A 17,649-nucleotide genomic window follows, 5' to 3' on the forward strand; every position below is an offset into this window, starting at 1 on the left:
CTCAATGTGATCTTTAAAAGTTAATTTTTGGTCAAGTATTAATCCAAGATATTTCACTTGGTTTGACCAGGAAATTGGAACTCCGTTCATAGTGACTATGTGACTACTACTAGGTTTCAAAAACGAAGCTCTAGGCTTATGTGGAAATATTATAAGTTGAGTTTTGGAAGCGTTGGGAGAAATCTTCCATTTTTGTAAATAAGAAGAGAAAATATCTAAACTTTTCTGCAGTCTGCTGCAAATAACACGAAGACTTCTTCCTTTAGCGGAAATGCCTGTGTCATCAGCGAACAAAGATTTGTGGCAACCCTGAGGCAAATCAGGGAGGTCCGAAGTGAAAATGTTATACAATATAGGCCCAAGAATGCTACCCTGAGGAACTCCTGCCCTAACAGGAAGTCGATTAGATTTGGAATTTTGATAATTTACTTGAAGAGTTCTGTCAGTTAAATAATTTTGAACTAATTTCATAATATAAAGTGGAAAATTAAACTTTTTCAATTTAGCAATCAAACCTTCATGCCAAACACTGTCGAATGCTTTTTCTATGTCTAGAAGAGCAACTCCAGTTGAGTGGCCTTCAGATTTGTTTGAACGAATTAAATTGTTAACTCTTAAGAGTTGATGAGTAGTTGAATGCCCATGGCGAAATCCAAACTGCTCATCTGCAAAAATTGAGTTCGTATTGACGTGAAGCATCATTCTATTCAAAATTATCTTTTCAAAAAGTTTACTTATTGAAGAAAGCAAACTTATTGGACGATAGCTAGAAGCTTCAGCTGGATTTTTATCCGGCTTCAAAATTGGAACAACTTTTGCATTTTTCCATTTATCAGGAAAGTATGCCAAATGGAAACATCTGTTAAATAATTTTACCAAGAAAGACAAGGTACTCTCTGGGAGTTTTTTGATGAGGATATAGAAAATTCCATCATCACCTGGAGCTTTCATATTTTGAAATTTTTTAGTTATAGACCTTACTTCGTCCAAATCAGTCCCCCAGGAATCATCAAAAATATTTTCCCGAAAGAAAATATTCAGATAATCTCGAGCAACCTGATTCTCAATAGGACTAGTAAGACCCAAACTGAAATTATGGGAACTCTCGAATTGCTTAGCAAGTTTCTGAGCTTTTTCCAAATTTGTGATCAAAATTTTACCACCTTCTTTAAGCGCTGGAATAGGCTTTTGAGGTTTTTTCAAAATTTTTGTGAGTTTCCAAAAGGGTTTGGAACTCGGGTCTAATTTAGAAATATTATTTTCAAAAGTTTTGTTCCTCAGGGCAGAGAATCGCTTTTTAATTTGTTTTTGCAAATCCCGCCAGATCACTTTCATGGCAGGATCGCGTGTTCTTTGATATTGTCTCCTACGGACATTTTTAAGACGGATCAAGAGCTGAAGATCATCGTCTATTATAATTGAATCGAATTTAACCTCGCATTTTGGTACTGAGGCAGCTCTTGCTTCAACTATAGAAGTAGTCAGAGATTCAAGAGCATAATTAATTTCATCTTTGGTTTGCAAAGGAATGTTTGGATCGAAGTTATATTCCATAAATGTTCGATACTGCTCCCAATCAGCTCTATGGTAATTGAAAGTAGAGCTGTTGGGATTACAAATTATTTCTTGGGATATTTCAAAAGTTACTGGAAGGTGATCAGAACCGAAGTCAGCATGGGTAACCAATTGGCTACAAAGTTGACATGAATCAGTTAAGACCAAATCAATAGTGGAGGGATTTCTTGCAGAAGAAAAGCATGTTGGGCTGTTTGGATATTGAATAGTGTAATAACCTGCAGAACAATCATCAAACAGAATATTACCATTGGAATTGCTTTGAGCATTATTCCATGAGCGGTGTTTTGCATTAAAATCACCAATAATGAAGAATTTAGACCTATGACGGGTAAGTTTCTGGAGGTCACCCTTGAGAAAATTCTTTTGCTGGCCTACGCATTGGAATGGCAAATAGGCAGCTATAAACGTAAGTTGTCCAAATTTTGTTTCAACAGAAACCCCCAAAGTTTCAAAAACTTTGGTTTCAAATGAAGAAAGAATTTTATGTTTGATTCGTCTATGAATAATGATGGCAACGCCACCACAGGGTCCATCAAGACGATCATTTCTATAAATCAAGTAATTTGCGTCCTTCTTAACCTTATGGGCAGGTTTAAGGAACGTTTCAGTTATAACGGCAGTATGCACGTTATGAACTCTTAAAAAGTTAAATAGCTCGTCTTCATTATCTTTAAGAGATCGAGCATTCCAATTTACAATATTTAATGCTTTAAGATCCATTACTGAATTTTAAAGTCATGACAATATTATTTGCAAATTTTACTCCAGTTTGAATAGCATCAAACATGGAGTTAGATTTAAGCATATCAGAAATCATGTCAATTAATGAATTCTGTAAAAATTCCATTTTGGGGGCAGTAATGCTTCCTAAGTCAAAATTGTCAAAATTTCCATTAGAACGTTGGTTAGTATTTTGATTTCTACCCGCTGCAATAGCAGCATAGGTAGCTCCATTAACTCGCTGAACATTGTTAGCAGCGAGGGGAGTAGGTACAGATGAAACATTTGAAGCAGAGGAGATATTTGTACCTACGGGTACGAATGTAGAATTTGTTCCTCGCTGACCGTTGTTAACAGCAGAGGAATTTGTACCTGGTCGGAAACGTGGAGCGTTTCCTACCTGACGGTTAGAACGAGATTGTAGGATCGCTTTGCGAGTCTAACATTCCCAAAAATTGGATTTGTGGTTTTCACCACAATTTGAACATTTAAATTTCTTAGGATCTTCCTTCACAGGACAGTCGTCCTTTGCGTGAGAGGAATCACCACAATTCATGCATTTAGCTGGCATGTAGCAATTTTTAGTTCCGTGACCCCATCCCTGGCACTTACGGCACTGGGTGAGGTTTTGGAAATTTCCTCCAGTCTTCCTGAAGTGTTCCCACTTCACTCGGACATGGAGCATAAGGCTAGCTTTTTCTAAGGCCTTAAGGTTGTTTAGTTCACTAGACTTGAAGTGAACTAAATAAAAATCATTAGAGATCCCGTTGCGCGAATCGCCAGGACGGGATTTCATTTTCATTTTGATTACTTGGAGTGGCACAACTCCAAGTAATTTTGTCAGTTCATCTTTGATCTGATCCAGGGATTCACCACTGGGCAGTCCTTTCATGACAACCTTGAACACACGTTCAGTTTTGGTGTCGTAAGTAAAAAATTTGTGCTTCTTCTCAGTAAGATACTTGAGAAGACATTTAAATCCGTCCAAGGTTTCAGCCAATACACGGCATTCACCCCGACGTCCAATTTGTAGTGAAAACTTAACTTTCACGAAATTCAAAAGTTCCATGCGAAGAGCATGGAAATCGGTAGTGGTTATCACAATAGGGGGAATCTTTTCCTTCTTGGCATTAAGCCGGGAAAGTTTACTAGAATTTTTCTTGGATGATGGATCATTCTCATCATCCGTGAGCAAATCAAATTGATTACTCAAATTAATTTCATCAGAAGGGGGGTCAAGAGTTTGCCCCTTTCTTTTGCGTTTAGGCGCCATGGCGGCAGTAAATTTTTATCCAAATCGACTTCCAAGCAGATTACTATAAGAATCTGAAGGATCGAAGAGGAATTTTCCAAATCGATATCCAAGAAGGATTAGTGATACTGATTTGTTTTTTAATAATGTGTTACGACCATTGCAATAATCATTATTGTATCGTCCAAAAGCACAAATCAAATCGGATATAACCATGAAATGTATGTTGTTATGTGATATTCAATCAAAATGAAAATCAATGAAAATCAATAATTGTGTTATTGGAAAAATATTATGTGCGTTCCTAATAGAAACTATGTGAAAACTTTTTTCAGTGTAGGGCTTGTTGAATTGAATGTGTCATTACAGATTTCATTAGACATTATGTCAGAAAAGCATTTATGAAGTAAACATAAATATTCACTTTTGTCGGTGTATTTAAAAAAAAGTAGGTATCCTTCAGTTATATTAGATTGCATTGTTTATTTTATTTTCACGCAGGCAAATCATATCACATTCGACGCATTTAACCTCAACTAATAACTCAATCTCACCAAAACATTGCATAGTGCAAAATTCGGCAAAAATAGATAAAAAAAAGGTCTACTCCTGGATTTACGCAGCATACAACATGATATGGCCGTTTTCCGATTTCCCTATTATCAGACCTAAGACTAAACAATTTCGAATGTTTTTCATAACTCAAACGCGTATAATTTGCATACTACGATTTCATTATTATCGATCCTAAAACTAAACAATTTCGTGTGTTTTCGAAACACTATACGCGCTTGTGTTTGTTAGCAACCCTAATACAATTTGTATGGTTTTTTGCTTAACGACGTGTTCGGGTATCATTCAAACCATCTATTGAATAGTTCTATAATTTGGGTTATCGTTCGTCTATCGTATTATGTCATTTTGTGTTTTTTTTTTTTGGGTTTTTGTCATTTTGTTCAAGGGAACCCCTCGCTCAAAGGGCTTGAAGTTTGTTTGGGGAAAATCAACAAAATGTATGGAGAACGGGCCCTTTCACATTCGCGGCTCTAGGTGACGCTGTAGTTGGTCAATTTTCTTTGTGTACAATATGTAGATCTTTTGGAGTATTGAGAACATCTTGGCTGAAGACTGGATGTGAATGCGAGCTAACCCCGAAAAGTTATTAGCGTTTCAAATGAACGCCACCTGCCTTACTTCTGGGGAGGGCCCCACCTGCTTTTTGTGGTTTTTATTTTTACGAACAGGCATACGAATAGCGATGTTTGCATGGGTATAACTTTTTTGTTTCACCATGAAATTGGCTGAAATTTTCAGTGAGTAGAAAAATGTTCAAAATTATGGTCTACTGAAAATTGGAACAGATTGGCCAAGTGGTTCCAGTTTATTCCGGGTTTTCCGAGAGGCCATCGGGAGAAAAGGTACCAGTCGTCTATAACAAGGTGATGCTGGAAATCCACAGTAACAGGCATATATGGGTAGTGCTGACTAAGATTTTAACAAAACCAACCCACAACCTGCTTCTAAATACTGAGTGTCAACCGGAAGGCCATCTGGTGACCCGGATCAACCTTAATCTTGATTATTATGTATTTTTGATCAAAGCAGACATTGATTTTAACCTGCAACTATATGGAATGTAGTAAAATGATGATTTTTGATATATTAGCTCGTCATTGGCTCCAAGTTGTCCTCGGATGACCTACCAGAAGATCTGAAACAACCGTAAGATTGATTTCTCCGTAAATTTGATCAAAATACGCCTTGATTTTTCTGTGCCACTTTTCTAAACGTAGTAAAATTGTTGTTTTTGATATATTAGCTGGTCATTGGCTCTGAGTGGTCATCAGATGGTCTGTTCAAACATTTGGAGTCTTAGACTGAAGCCTATCTGGAGGTGGCAGACTCAATTTCTGGAGCGGTCTAGAAAATGTGGAACCCTATACTTACCACAAGATTTTAGCTGTTTTGAAAAGTTAAAATTCAATTACAAGGTAAATGAGATGCATGTTGTAGCATGAGTTTGTTTAAAAATTATATCAGTGTATTAGACTCACTAGCTTGTTGATTCTCTTGAGCAACTATGGGAAAGAAAGAGTTAATACTAAATAGACAGTTTTTAGCCACTGGAAGACAGTTGAAAGTTACACATAAGATCTGGTATTTCAAATAGATTTTTTTATGTTCATAAGTTCGTGGTAGCACTACCGATGAAGCTTGATTTGTTCATTGATTTCTCACCTTTTAAATTAACTTAATTGATTTTTGGTTATATACTTCAACATAAGCGAAAACTATCTTAAGATATTAACAAACTGTATAAAGATTCGCTTTTAATATTTTTTTTAAATTGTAATCCAATCGATGTTATTCATCTACCAAATTGTCAATCTCAACTTATTTTGCTCATTTTTGAGTAACTTCTCTTTAGATGAGGAGATCCTGATCAAATGTTAGCAGTTTAGAAATAGCTTGCACCTAGCGCATTAATTTTTTTAACATGTTCACATAAGGTTCGTGCAAGTTTGTTAATGTTACGCGTTTTAACTACGAAAAACACACGTTATTGTTTGGTTTAAATCTCTGATCCGAGGCAAAACGCGAATTTCCCGTTTCAACCTAGTCTAGCCTCGTTTATGAGACCTAGCGCAATCGATTTCCTGGTTATTTTTACAAGGTATTAGCATAGAGGTAACTCTAAGACCAGTAGGACTCGAAGAAACGTGTCCACCGGTTGGAGTTCTGCTTTGTTCACGTTCACCGTTTTCGTTGCGAGAAATTCAATCAAGGGTATCTTTTGCTGAATTTTTCCCACTGTGCAATGTTTTGTTGAGATTTAGTTATATTAGTTCAGGGTCCAAGCGTTTCACGTTTCTATGTGATATGATTTATCTGCCTGATTTAAGTAAACAATGCCATTCAAAATGCCTGAAGGAACAGTGGTTTTCAGCAAGTTGGGTATAATGGGTTAAATTTTACGGTTCGGCATAGTCCATTTTGAGATATGACAGGATCATGTTGCTTCTCACAGCCGTTGGGTGACCACCTCCTGTTAAAGATCAAGCAAGACTTGAATTATGAACTTCTCGCAACATGCTCTATTGCAGTTTTCAAAGGGAAGTAGTAAGCCGAAAATATATGCTATGATTTTTCTAAAAATATTTGAAAATAAAAAAATAAATCATTCAGAAGTCCATGGAAATGGCTTCCCGTTAAAATTCAAATTAACGCCATTTCGGTCCTGATTTTACCATTTTCCAGTATTCAAAATGTTATTGGAGTTGATATAAAATGTTGATTTCATGTTGGTTCCTGTCAGTAGTAGTATTTTCAACGAAGATTTGACTCCCAAATGAGTCATTATTTGCATCTACGATTGATAACTTTAAAAATGATGTTTGTTCAGGAAAGAACAACAGTCAATTGTATTAGTTGCAGAACTCTAACAACAAGAATAACTTATTTTAGTTTTTAACCTACGTAGAGAATACACGAGCAAAAACAAAATCAATTAACACTCACAATAAATTATATCCGATATATTGTTGTTTAATTTGGAAGCCAGATAAGACTTATTTCTTAAGCATCCGTTACTTCCGAAATTGTAATAAAATAATCGTCAAAAATAAATAAAATAATATTGTTACTTAATTTGAAATATGCATATATTTATACCAAATAAGGGTAAGGACCATATTATTGGACCCATACATTAATTTCGAAGGAGAACATTTTTTTTTAATTTTTCACTAGCAATCTTTTTGATCCATTTGGATTGTTCAAATGATGCATTGCTCTAAGAAAAAATTAAGAACAGTAAATTTTTATCGATGGGCCCAAACTGTAGATCAATAGGTCAACATTAGAGTTATTTACCCTACGATGATTTATTCATAACAGTTTAGTTCAGTTCATTTTATATTTGGAAATAGAATATAATGTAATTTTCTCGTACACTGTTATTATTTTTGCGTATACTACAACAAATTGCACCTCAATCAGTATTCGATTAATATTGGTGATGTTAATTTTATCCTGTCTAATTCATTCTACATAGTCCTATTTTTTATTCAATCCTGAACGACGGCTCCCTGAAATTCCTTTCTATCAAACTGTACAAAATATACACACATACACATCAGCGTCAGTAAATTATTTCCACTTTCCTCCTCCTCCCAACAACCAATAAGTACGATGTTTATAGAGCGGTTGAGGAAATTGGAAATTCACCAATTCCATCCTATTTGTGAGGGAATCAAGTTTTCCGAAACACAATTTCTTGGCCATTTATGTCACATTTTAGAGCAAAACTGTTACGCAGAACTCTAACGCCGACCCCCACAGATGAGGTACACTGACTGGTTAACACATTTCAATAGTGTCAACACTTCAGTGCTTCATTACTGCATTCGTTCGTTCGTTACGTTCTGGTTCTTTACTTGTTCTCCTAGACATTCTGCTTCTTTACATTTCGTCTTTCCGTTTTTCTTTCCTTGTTACATTTCAAAAAGCCTATCTCTTTCTCTCTCTCTCTCTCTATCTATTTGTCTCTTTGGTTCACACCCAATACTTGTTCATTTAGTTTTTCGATTGTTGGTTCATTTATGTTCACTAGAATTTTCCTAGTTTCTAGTTCCTAGTTTCGCTTACGTTCGAACAGATAGGATTTTAAAGTTTTTCGTTAATCTAGTTGACAAAGTACGACAAAAGTCACTGTATAGGAGCTCGAGTTTTAAGATGTGCGATCCGCGTCTTAGCCAATGGGTTCGTTCAATCAAGGCAGCATTCATCATTGACTGTACTGTTTTACTTTGAGACGGCATTCTTTCAAAGGGCACATGGTGCAAATCTGGAGCAAGGCAAGTCAAATAAAAAAAAATATATTTAAAGGCTTTGGGACCAAACTTCGGAAGATATTCAGGGAAATTCCGGGATATGTCTTACAACAGCAAAAAAGAACCAGTATTCCGCAATAATTTTATGAAAGGGAAGTGACGGCTTAGGCACATCTTTACCTATTATCGTCCCAGGGGGGAAATAAATCTTAGAGTGTAGTTTTTTTTTTTCAAATCGATGCTCTGGAATATTAAGCAGTTTTATGCGAAAAATCAGTGCTCAAGGACTTTATTGACACCAGATTGAAAAATAAGCAAATACTCAAACGCTGCCGCTGAAATACCAATATGAGTTTTTTTTATCTAGGTAAATGGATAAAGGAATCTTTTTCCAATAATTTCATTTGACACATAATAGAACAGCACTTGATTTGAGCCTATCGTACCCCAAATTTCATGATTGATCTGAACATTTTCGAATTAAGTGATTTTTTTCAGACATGGACATGGCAGACATGCAAAATATGCTCGCTTTATTTTCGGTGTTTAAACTAGTATAAACTACTTCCTGAATTTGTTAGACAGCATAAACATTATTCATCAAAATGGAGTTAAAATCCACTGTTACAGTGCCTTCCCGTTTTTGGTAACACATAATTTTTGACTTCTTTGCTTTCTAGAAACTCCTTCGAACACTTTATTCTATTTGTGATTTCTTTAGAACATTCTTTGAGGAGCAAATTGAAGGTCAAATAACCTCATCCATGTTGCTAAAACCAGTAAGAGACTGTATTTTAATCATGGCGTTTATTGACTATTGAAAGCATAATTGGTAACTTCTACTAAAATTTACTGGCTAAGTTGATTATTAATAGTGTTTAAATAAAAATGCTTGGGGAAAAAATGAGCGCCAAAACACGTACTTATGCATGTGACTTTTTATATTTATTTCATATACAGTACTGGCAATTGTAAAGTAATCAGTGTTTACTCCGCTGTCGACAGAAGCAGGCCACCCTTGATGTTTGTCTCACGATAGTCTGTTTACTCAGAAGAGCCGATGGTGTAGTGGTAAGCGTGATTATCTCTCACCCCAGCAGGCCTTGGTTCAATCCCAGTCGGCGCCGCCGGGATTTTGTGAGGCATAACATCTCTGATCACGGGGGAAGTAATGCCGTTGGTCCCCGGTTCATGAGTTGATGGGCCGATAAGTAGGGTCCAGGTGTGGGAGCTGCCTGCCTCCCTGCTGTCGGTAGCATTGGTGCTCAGCACAGAAAACAAGAACGACGGAAAAACAATTCAAGAAAAAAAATAGTCTGTTTACTCGACAGCAACTATGTACAATGGTCCCAAAACCGTATTTAAGTATACAAAAATGTTTGCGCCCAAACCGTCAGTTTTAGGCGAAAGTTTCTTCATATTTTTTGGCCGATCTTTTTGTGTTAGTGAAATAAGGGGGTCTATAAAGTTGGTGATTTGAAAATACACACTTTTTTTTTATTATTTTAGATAGACTAATGCTGTGTTCTAAAATGTTGTAGAACAATCAATTTAAAGCAACTTTGCAGCGAACATCAAATTTTTATCTCTTATGGTTCATGAGAAATTATAATTTTAAACAAGTAGGCTAAGGTGGCCCATAAAAATCAGTTTTCTTCGAATATCTTTTCATACGTTCATTTCTCGTATTCTCGTAAACATTGTTGAAGTCACTTTTAGTCACTTTTGATGACGCATATTTTTGCTCAAGAAACTAGGTTGCTTTCTTTTTTGATTAGAAAGTTAGAGGCCTTTTTTATTCGAAAAAATTACACTTTTCGATTTTTAATATCTATAAATGGAGCAACCAATTTTCCAATCTTTTTCATTTTTGGTCAAAGAACTGCGAAGCATTAAATAAAATTTAAAAAAAAAAGTCATATTTTTCAGCACAACTAGCCATAAATTTTCAAATAAAAGATTTAACAACTTAGTTGCTTCAACAAACATATACATCATCAAAAGTTCTAAAAGTGTCTACAATTTTGTTTGAACCAGAAATGAACGTATGAAAAGATATTCAAAGAAAACAATTTTTATAGCGACCACCCTAACCTGCTTGCTTAAAAAAAAATATCTCATGTACCATAAGAAAAATAAATTTGGGGTCTTGAGCAAAGTTTCTTTGAATTGATTGTTCTAGAAGTTTTTAGAAAATTGCATTGGTTTATCTCAAATAATAAAAAAAAAAAAATTCAATTCACCAATTTTATAGACCAACCTAATTTCACTAACATAAAAAGATCGACCAAGAATATGATGAAACTTTCCCCAAGGCACAATGTACCTAAAAACGATAGTTTGGACGCATATATTTTTGTCTTCCTAAACACGGCTTTGGGACCATTGTGCAATGTGTGGTTCTCCTTTCATCAGCAGTTCTTTCGGTCGATCCGTCGACTTTGGAAAGCAACCGTTTTGTGGTGAATGTGTGAATGACCACGTTTAGCGTCCATTACTGCAATGGAAGCGCTTTGCCCTCCGTTGGCGATACTGCCATACAATGAAACCACTGGAAGTGGATCCCGTCCAGATGGAGGAGGCTTTTTGGATAGCGGAAGATAAACTGTTTATTGTGTTGTACCTTTTGGCAATAGTTTTACGATGCTTTGCATGATGAACAAGAAACAAACATCTGTAAAGTTAATTCTATTGAGCCTTATCAAATGAATTAATATTAAAAAAAAAAACAAAAAAAATAAAAACAACATTTTTATTATCCAAAAAACTAAAGTTTGATAATTTTTCAGAATGTGTGTCAAAAACTCTGAATTATTAGCAATTGGTGAAACAAATATTCAAGGTTTATTAGTGCAGTGTTGAGTTTGATTGGGAGAAAATTTAGTAAAAAAAAAATCACAAAATTACCCTATTTTCTTGTAAACGGAAAATAAAATCTACACACTTAGAAAAAAACATATAAATTTATGTGCTCTGAGAGTGACATATACGAGCGTCAATTTTGACATAAATTTGAGTCATAACAGACGCGAATATAGCTCATTCAAACGTACTTTTCGTCGAGCAACGAACTTTTCAGTCTCGGAGCACTTAATATTACATGACATGTTTGTTTACGTCTCATCTTTTATGTCAACGATGGATTCCGTCACGTGTAAAATTGGTTATATAATATATTTTATTTAACAAGAAATGATTTACCTGGAGCATTTTTTGACACTTTACACAGTGTTGAAGAAATAGTTTATTAAAACTACGATTAAATTAGTACCATAATTGATATAAAGATAGCGTTGTTGGAAATTTTTTTTTCTATTTTCATGCAAAATATTTCAAATTCCGTGTGGTTAAGCATGACATAGATGGTTGTGATAGGAAATGCCGAAAATGCCGAGTTTTAGGCAAGGGGGTGCTGTGGCTGTCAAATCCAATATATAACCCATGTACCTTTCATTTTCAGAGTTGGTTGGAAATGCTATCGAACATGAAGCTTTAGTGTGAAAATTTATTAGCTAGAGAATGGTCTGAAGAGGGGAGGATGATAGTTCCACTAGAGTACGGCAGTATGAAAATTGAATAGTGATAATTTAATTCAGTGTATTTCTTCAAATCTACAGGCAAAACAGTACGCGTTTGACTTGCTCATATACTGTCTGCGGCTATGGAATAGTTCTAGCGACGTTTCATCCTATCTAAAGCCCCATGTTGCTGAAGGCATTTTCAGTCGATGGTGTATTATAATCCAATTCTTCTTTACCCAACTATTGCGTTGCCTCTCTCGTCATGACCAACGTAGTCACCTCAATGCCACCCTAATGCTTTCTCTCTGAGATGACTACGTTGGTGCTTTCGGAAACATGGGGCTTTAGGTAGTGATGAAACGTCGCTAGAACTATTCCAAACCGCAGTCAGTATATAAGTCTCAAGTTTCCTCATCCATTAATGTGTGAGTTAGATAAAGAAGTGTGCGTTTGACTAGTACAGTCGCATGGCCTTTCGCTCATTTTCAACTTCTATTAAATTGTCATATTGCCGTATTCTAGGGGAACTATCAACTATCAACCTACCCTCTTCAGACGTTTCTCTAGCTAATAAATTATCACATATTCAATAACATTTCCAACCAACTCTGAAACTCGTAAATTTCACGTATGAAGAAACATAAAAAACACTATGAAAATGTACTTTACATTGATTTTGGTACTTTCTGGTTGGTTTATCCTAACACTGATACAGTTAACAGTAGTTGAAATTATCATTTTCGTGCGTTTAGTTGATAAATCCTTGATATAGCAATTTTAGAGGTATGTAACCAAGTAACAATTTTGGTTTTATTAGGGTTCTGTAGACCACGCTTGAAAACCTCCATAAAAATTGCAATGTTACTTGGGATGTTTCCTGAGAAGTTTATTGCAATGCTATTGCGCTCCGTTTGAAGTTTTCATATTAATGATTAACCCCCTATAAGCGAGATAGAATATTATGTTTTCATTTTCTCAATATACATAGTTGGTCTCTTCATAAAAGTTATAGAAACCACTTGTAGAAGACACCAAATCCATACAGTGTATCTCAAAATTAATCGTACATCAGTACTTATATTTTAGAAAAACGGCTTTTAGACACAAGTTAGATAGATACGTCCTTGAATTTTTGGCAGCTGACACAGCCTACATTTATCAATTATTGGCTCAGTATTGGGCAAATTTGGTTGAGATTACAAAAAGTTAGAGCGCCTTTATCTAGAAAAAGCTTATTTTCTTGAAATAATATGAACATAAATCAATTAGTCGTAATAAAGAGCATTCATCTGCCACTAATTTTACTAAAATTCGTCCACTTGTTGAGTTCGAGCGTTGAAAATCGAGCATTTTACTAAAATTAATCTAACTTCATACAGGATCCTCCAATAAAGACCAACATTATAGCAATAAATCAAAAACATCTGTTCAATCCTCAGCAACGATTTAAAAAAATACGCCTATTTACCATTTTTGAAAAAAAAATCTTCTGGGTGTACGATCAATTTTAGTTTTGAAAATATTTTTCATTTTCTACAGAAAAAGGAATTTTTATCATTACTTTTGAATTTCTACTTTTACAGCTTTGACATGTTCTGAATAGTTATAGACAGATGGGAAATTTGATAAATTTGCCGAATACAGCATCCCCTCAAGTATCACACATTTGTCGTAGTAACTTGACTGTGACTAAGATGAGTACTAAAGCAGATACCTTAACCGGTTTGTGACAAGTGTGCTACTAGGGCAATATAATTTGAAATAAAAAATACTAGAAAGTTTGTGGATATGTTTTGAAATATTACATATTTGAAGCTCAACAAGGTGCAATGTTGCAAATTATCTCGCATGAATCTAAAAGTAGATTATATGTGATTCAACATCATGGTAAACTCGATAAACTGTAAGCGACTGTAAGGATTCATTGGTGAAAATACTGTATTAGTTTTAGTTAAAAACACGCTCTTTAAAACTGCATGCTCTTTTAATTTATATTGGCTTGCTCATGCTCCGCCAAAAGTAAACAAAATATGAACTAGGTGTCTTCTACAAAGTTTTATCAACTTATATGAAGACATCATGCATATCATTTACACACAAAATAGATATTTTGGGCCACCTTTACATGGAAATGGTCACCCTAATGAAAAAAATAAAAATATGGTCTAATATTTTGCGATAAGGAACAAAATTACCAATTTTAACGAAATTCTGCGAACCACTAAATCGTTTTGATAAAATTATAACGGAATTTAAAGGAAATAAACCAACCCACTCAAAGCTCTTCGTAAACGACCATTCAGTTTTTTTTAGAATCCAGCTTTTTGTCATGATGAGATAAGAAAAATATGTTTACCTGTAAACATCTAAGCAAAACACAGATTTTCTTTGTTCTTAGATAAATCAAAACGTGCAAAAGAAATTTGCAACACGAACGGGTAATACTATGCATCAGTTTCAAAAAGAGGTGTTTTACTAAAATGCTCAAGCTTCATACAGGGTCTGTCAGTCAAGCTCAAAATTATAATGATACATTTTCAATACGTGACTAACCAGCAGCCAAGATTTCAGAAAATTCTATGAATATCCGAAAAAGTTAAAAATCTGTGAATTCTATTTTTTTAGAGAATAAAAAACTTACGCAGGTATATACTTTTGACAGGTACTGTATATCAGAATCATAGATAACTACTGTGCGGTAACCGCAAACTTTTGATCGATAACTTGAATAACTATGTTATTAAGTTAAAGCATATCCTAAATGTTTCAACTAAACTTTCACAAACCTAGCTCGATGGCTATAAAATAAAGGTTTTGCTTCCAGTTTCAGCTTCCAGTTTTCATTTCAAAATTTGGCCGACCCAATTCTGAGAAAGTGTGAATTTTGAAAAAATGTTATAACCTTAAGAGAAGTTTTTGCACACAAAAATTGTCAAATATATTAAAAAAATATTACCTGAGAACTAAGTTTCAGTCAGTAATGAAATAAAATGTTCGTTTTTTAAATGTTGACCCCAAACTTATGATAGGGAGTGTGTACATTAACCATTGACACAACATGAAAAACCTGTCGAACACGTCACCTTCAGCAGTGCTTTGCTTTGTAACTGACTGCACAGACGAAAATCTGGCTCTTACTGGTTATGAAACATATATTCTTGTAAAGTTGATTTTCTTTTCTCGCACACTAGAAATCATAAAACATGAATTTTCAAAAGTAAGAGTTAGATTACACATGGAGAAAAATAAACGCAAGAGATTTACAGCTCTTATAATATTGCTGTTATTGTTAGAGTTGGGTTGTTTATGTAATGTGTGCTACAAGTCTTTCAGACGTCCAAGCACACCGAGTTGTTTACTCTTCTGTGCTGTGTGTGGCTCTGTATCCCTCAAAACATGAAATGCCTTGCTTCAGAAAGTGTTTCAAATATCAAGAGTGAGACTCTTATCACCCAAATTCATTGATCTTTGAAAGAATGCATCGTCATATCTCCTTTAAAAAAAATCTTTAAACAGCTAGCAGTACTCTGAAACCATCAGAGTGAATCTAAAACCAGCCTAACGCACGTCTTCAAACTCACTCGCACCAAGCAGTCTCTAGTAGTAGCTTCATTTGTATTGAGTTTCGTTAACGTTTAGTTTTCTGATGCGATTTTCCAAAGTTACTTTCCTTAAACAAAAATCTAGAACCCTTCCTTTATATACGTAATCCATTATCCTTTAGTACAAGTGGGCTTGGTGGGCATATCAGAATAGACTAACGCAGCTGCTGCGATTTCTAGGGGATGCAGGGGATAGGAGGGATGATCGGTCAAGGGATAGGGATCGGTGGTAATGTTGGCGGAATGAATAACATGCAGCAGCAAACGCCACTACAACAGCAGCAACAGATGCGCCAACAACAGCAACCCATGATGCAACAGCAACAGCAAATGCAACAACCACAGCAACAGCAACAACCTACAACCACAGCCTCATCCGGTGGTGTCTTTTCTACAGCTAGCAACCTTCTGTCCGGAGCCGCCGGTGCCGCAACCGGTGGTCTGTTTGGCAAGAAGCCGGCCGCTCAGACCCAACAGCAGCAACCCGGTGGTGGTCCGATGAACCAACAGCCCCAGCAACAGTCATCCGGTCCATTTAGTAGTTTAGGTATGAACATGGGCATGGGAGGTGGCCAGCAGCAGCAGCAACAGCAACAGCAACAACAGCAGCAGCAGCAACCTGGCCAACCTGGTCAACCCGGCCAACCAGGCCAGCCTGGTCAACAACAAGGTGGACCCAACATAATGGGCAAAATTCAAGAGATGGCAGCTCCAGGCGGGGACATGCTGTCCAAAGGCAAAGAGCTACTATTTATGAAATTTGGTCTCGGTGGTAAATAACCCCAGGCATTTAGTTCACAACATTATAATTATAGTTATTATTATTGGAGCTGTAATGAACCTAGACTATACTGTACATTATTATTGCTATGAATTACTCTCAACATTCCGAATCCTAAAAACGAGAACACAATACGGGACGAACTTATTGTAGCAAAAAATCGTATCCGCAAATGAAAGGAACAAATAATAGGCTAGTAAGTTTAATGCAGATGAAAAAAAAAGATTAAGAAAATCGTTGACGAAAGCTTTTTGTTCATTCAAATGGAGGCAAGCAAAATTTTCAACTGTAAATACTACAAACGTAAGATTTATTTTGGTTTGAAAAAAAAATGTTAAAGTTCTAGCATTCTAGTGAACCAGAAACATGATCACGCACACGTATTTTTCGCGGCATTTTGACGAGAGTTAGGATTGATTTAGGTCAAAGTTAATTTCCTCAGATTAGCATTTATTTGTTCTTCATTTTGGGAAGGTTTGGCAAAATATTGTCCCTTCCAGAAAGTAACCGTAGTCGTTTCTATACAAAACTGTTTGAATATTGTTGTTTTTATTTTTATTGTACTTCGGTCTGGTTTGATAAATTGATACAAAGAGTAAAGGTTAAAATTATACAATGTTGTAGTTATTACCAGACATAAAAGACAAGTTCTAACATTAAGATGAGTGATCAAAAAACAAAGTGAATGAAAAGGTGATATTTACATTTAAAGCAAATCATTACCCATATCATTCCATATAAATATTATTATAAATATATCATATATATTTAAAAGATGAACAAAAAAAAATCATGCTTCAAAGTGCTGTTCAACATTTAGAGTTACATTTCACCGCAATCAATCCTAATCAACAATTCAACATTCACCACTCATCATTTCATGCTAGCGAATAAAAAAAAACAAAAAGTGAAACAACAACAAACAATATTGAATTGAATCGGCGCGTCTTTAGCACAACATTAACTATTACTACAAATATCTTTAACTAATAACAAAAAAAAAGACAAACAAAACTTACAGTAATCTTTATCGTTATTTTATTATTGACACCCAACTTGAATTATGAATCAAAGAGTAAATGAATATCAACTTGTCACAGTGTTATCATTTGTTACTATTTTTGTTCGTATATACAAACGTCGCTAAAGTGTTGTATTAAGAAGAAACTTAACAAAAACTAAAGTAAACATGTAGCTAAAAGAAAATTTAGTGTAATATATGCAGTCATAACAAAAGAACTCATTTCAATGCTCTAGCTATTGACTTGAAGTTACATTTAAGCATCGGGTTATTAAAAGTTAGCGGATCGACTAGGCGAACAAAGTAATATTGGCATGTAAATAGATAACAGAACTGGCACGA

At 35.1% G+C, this 17,649-nt stretch overlaps 1 protein-coding gene across 2 annotated transcripts in view; it reads left to right on the plus strand.

Moving 5' to 3' along the window:
• LOC135715966 (mediator of RNA polymerase II transcription subunit 12-like) overlaps positions 1–17,193 on the plus strand; it is a 40,638-nt gene extending 23,445 nt beyond the window's left edge. For both annotated transcript variants that reach the window (XM_065238882.1, XM_065238883.1), the window contains exon 6: positions 15,686–17,193. In XM_065238882.1, the coding sequence (XP_065094954.1) occupies positions 15,686–16,285 (600 nt within the window). In that variant the 3' untranslated portion in view covers positions 16,286–17,193. The remainder of the gene's footprint in view (positions 1–15,685) is intronic.
• Positions 17,194–17,649: the final 456 nt, after the last annotated feature.

Source organism: Ochlerotatus camptorhynchus, unplaced genomic scaffold (assembly GCF_037179485.1).
Source record: "Ochlerotatus camptorhynchus isolate MF236.1 unplaced genomic scaffold, CSIRO-AGI_Acam_v1.1 ptg001058l, whole genome shotgun sequence".
Taxonomy (NCBI): domain Eukaryota; kingdom Metazoa; phylum Arthropoda; class Insecta; order Diptera; family Culicidae; genus Ochlerotatus; species Ochlerotatus camptorhynchus.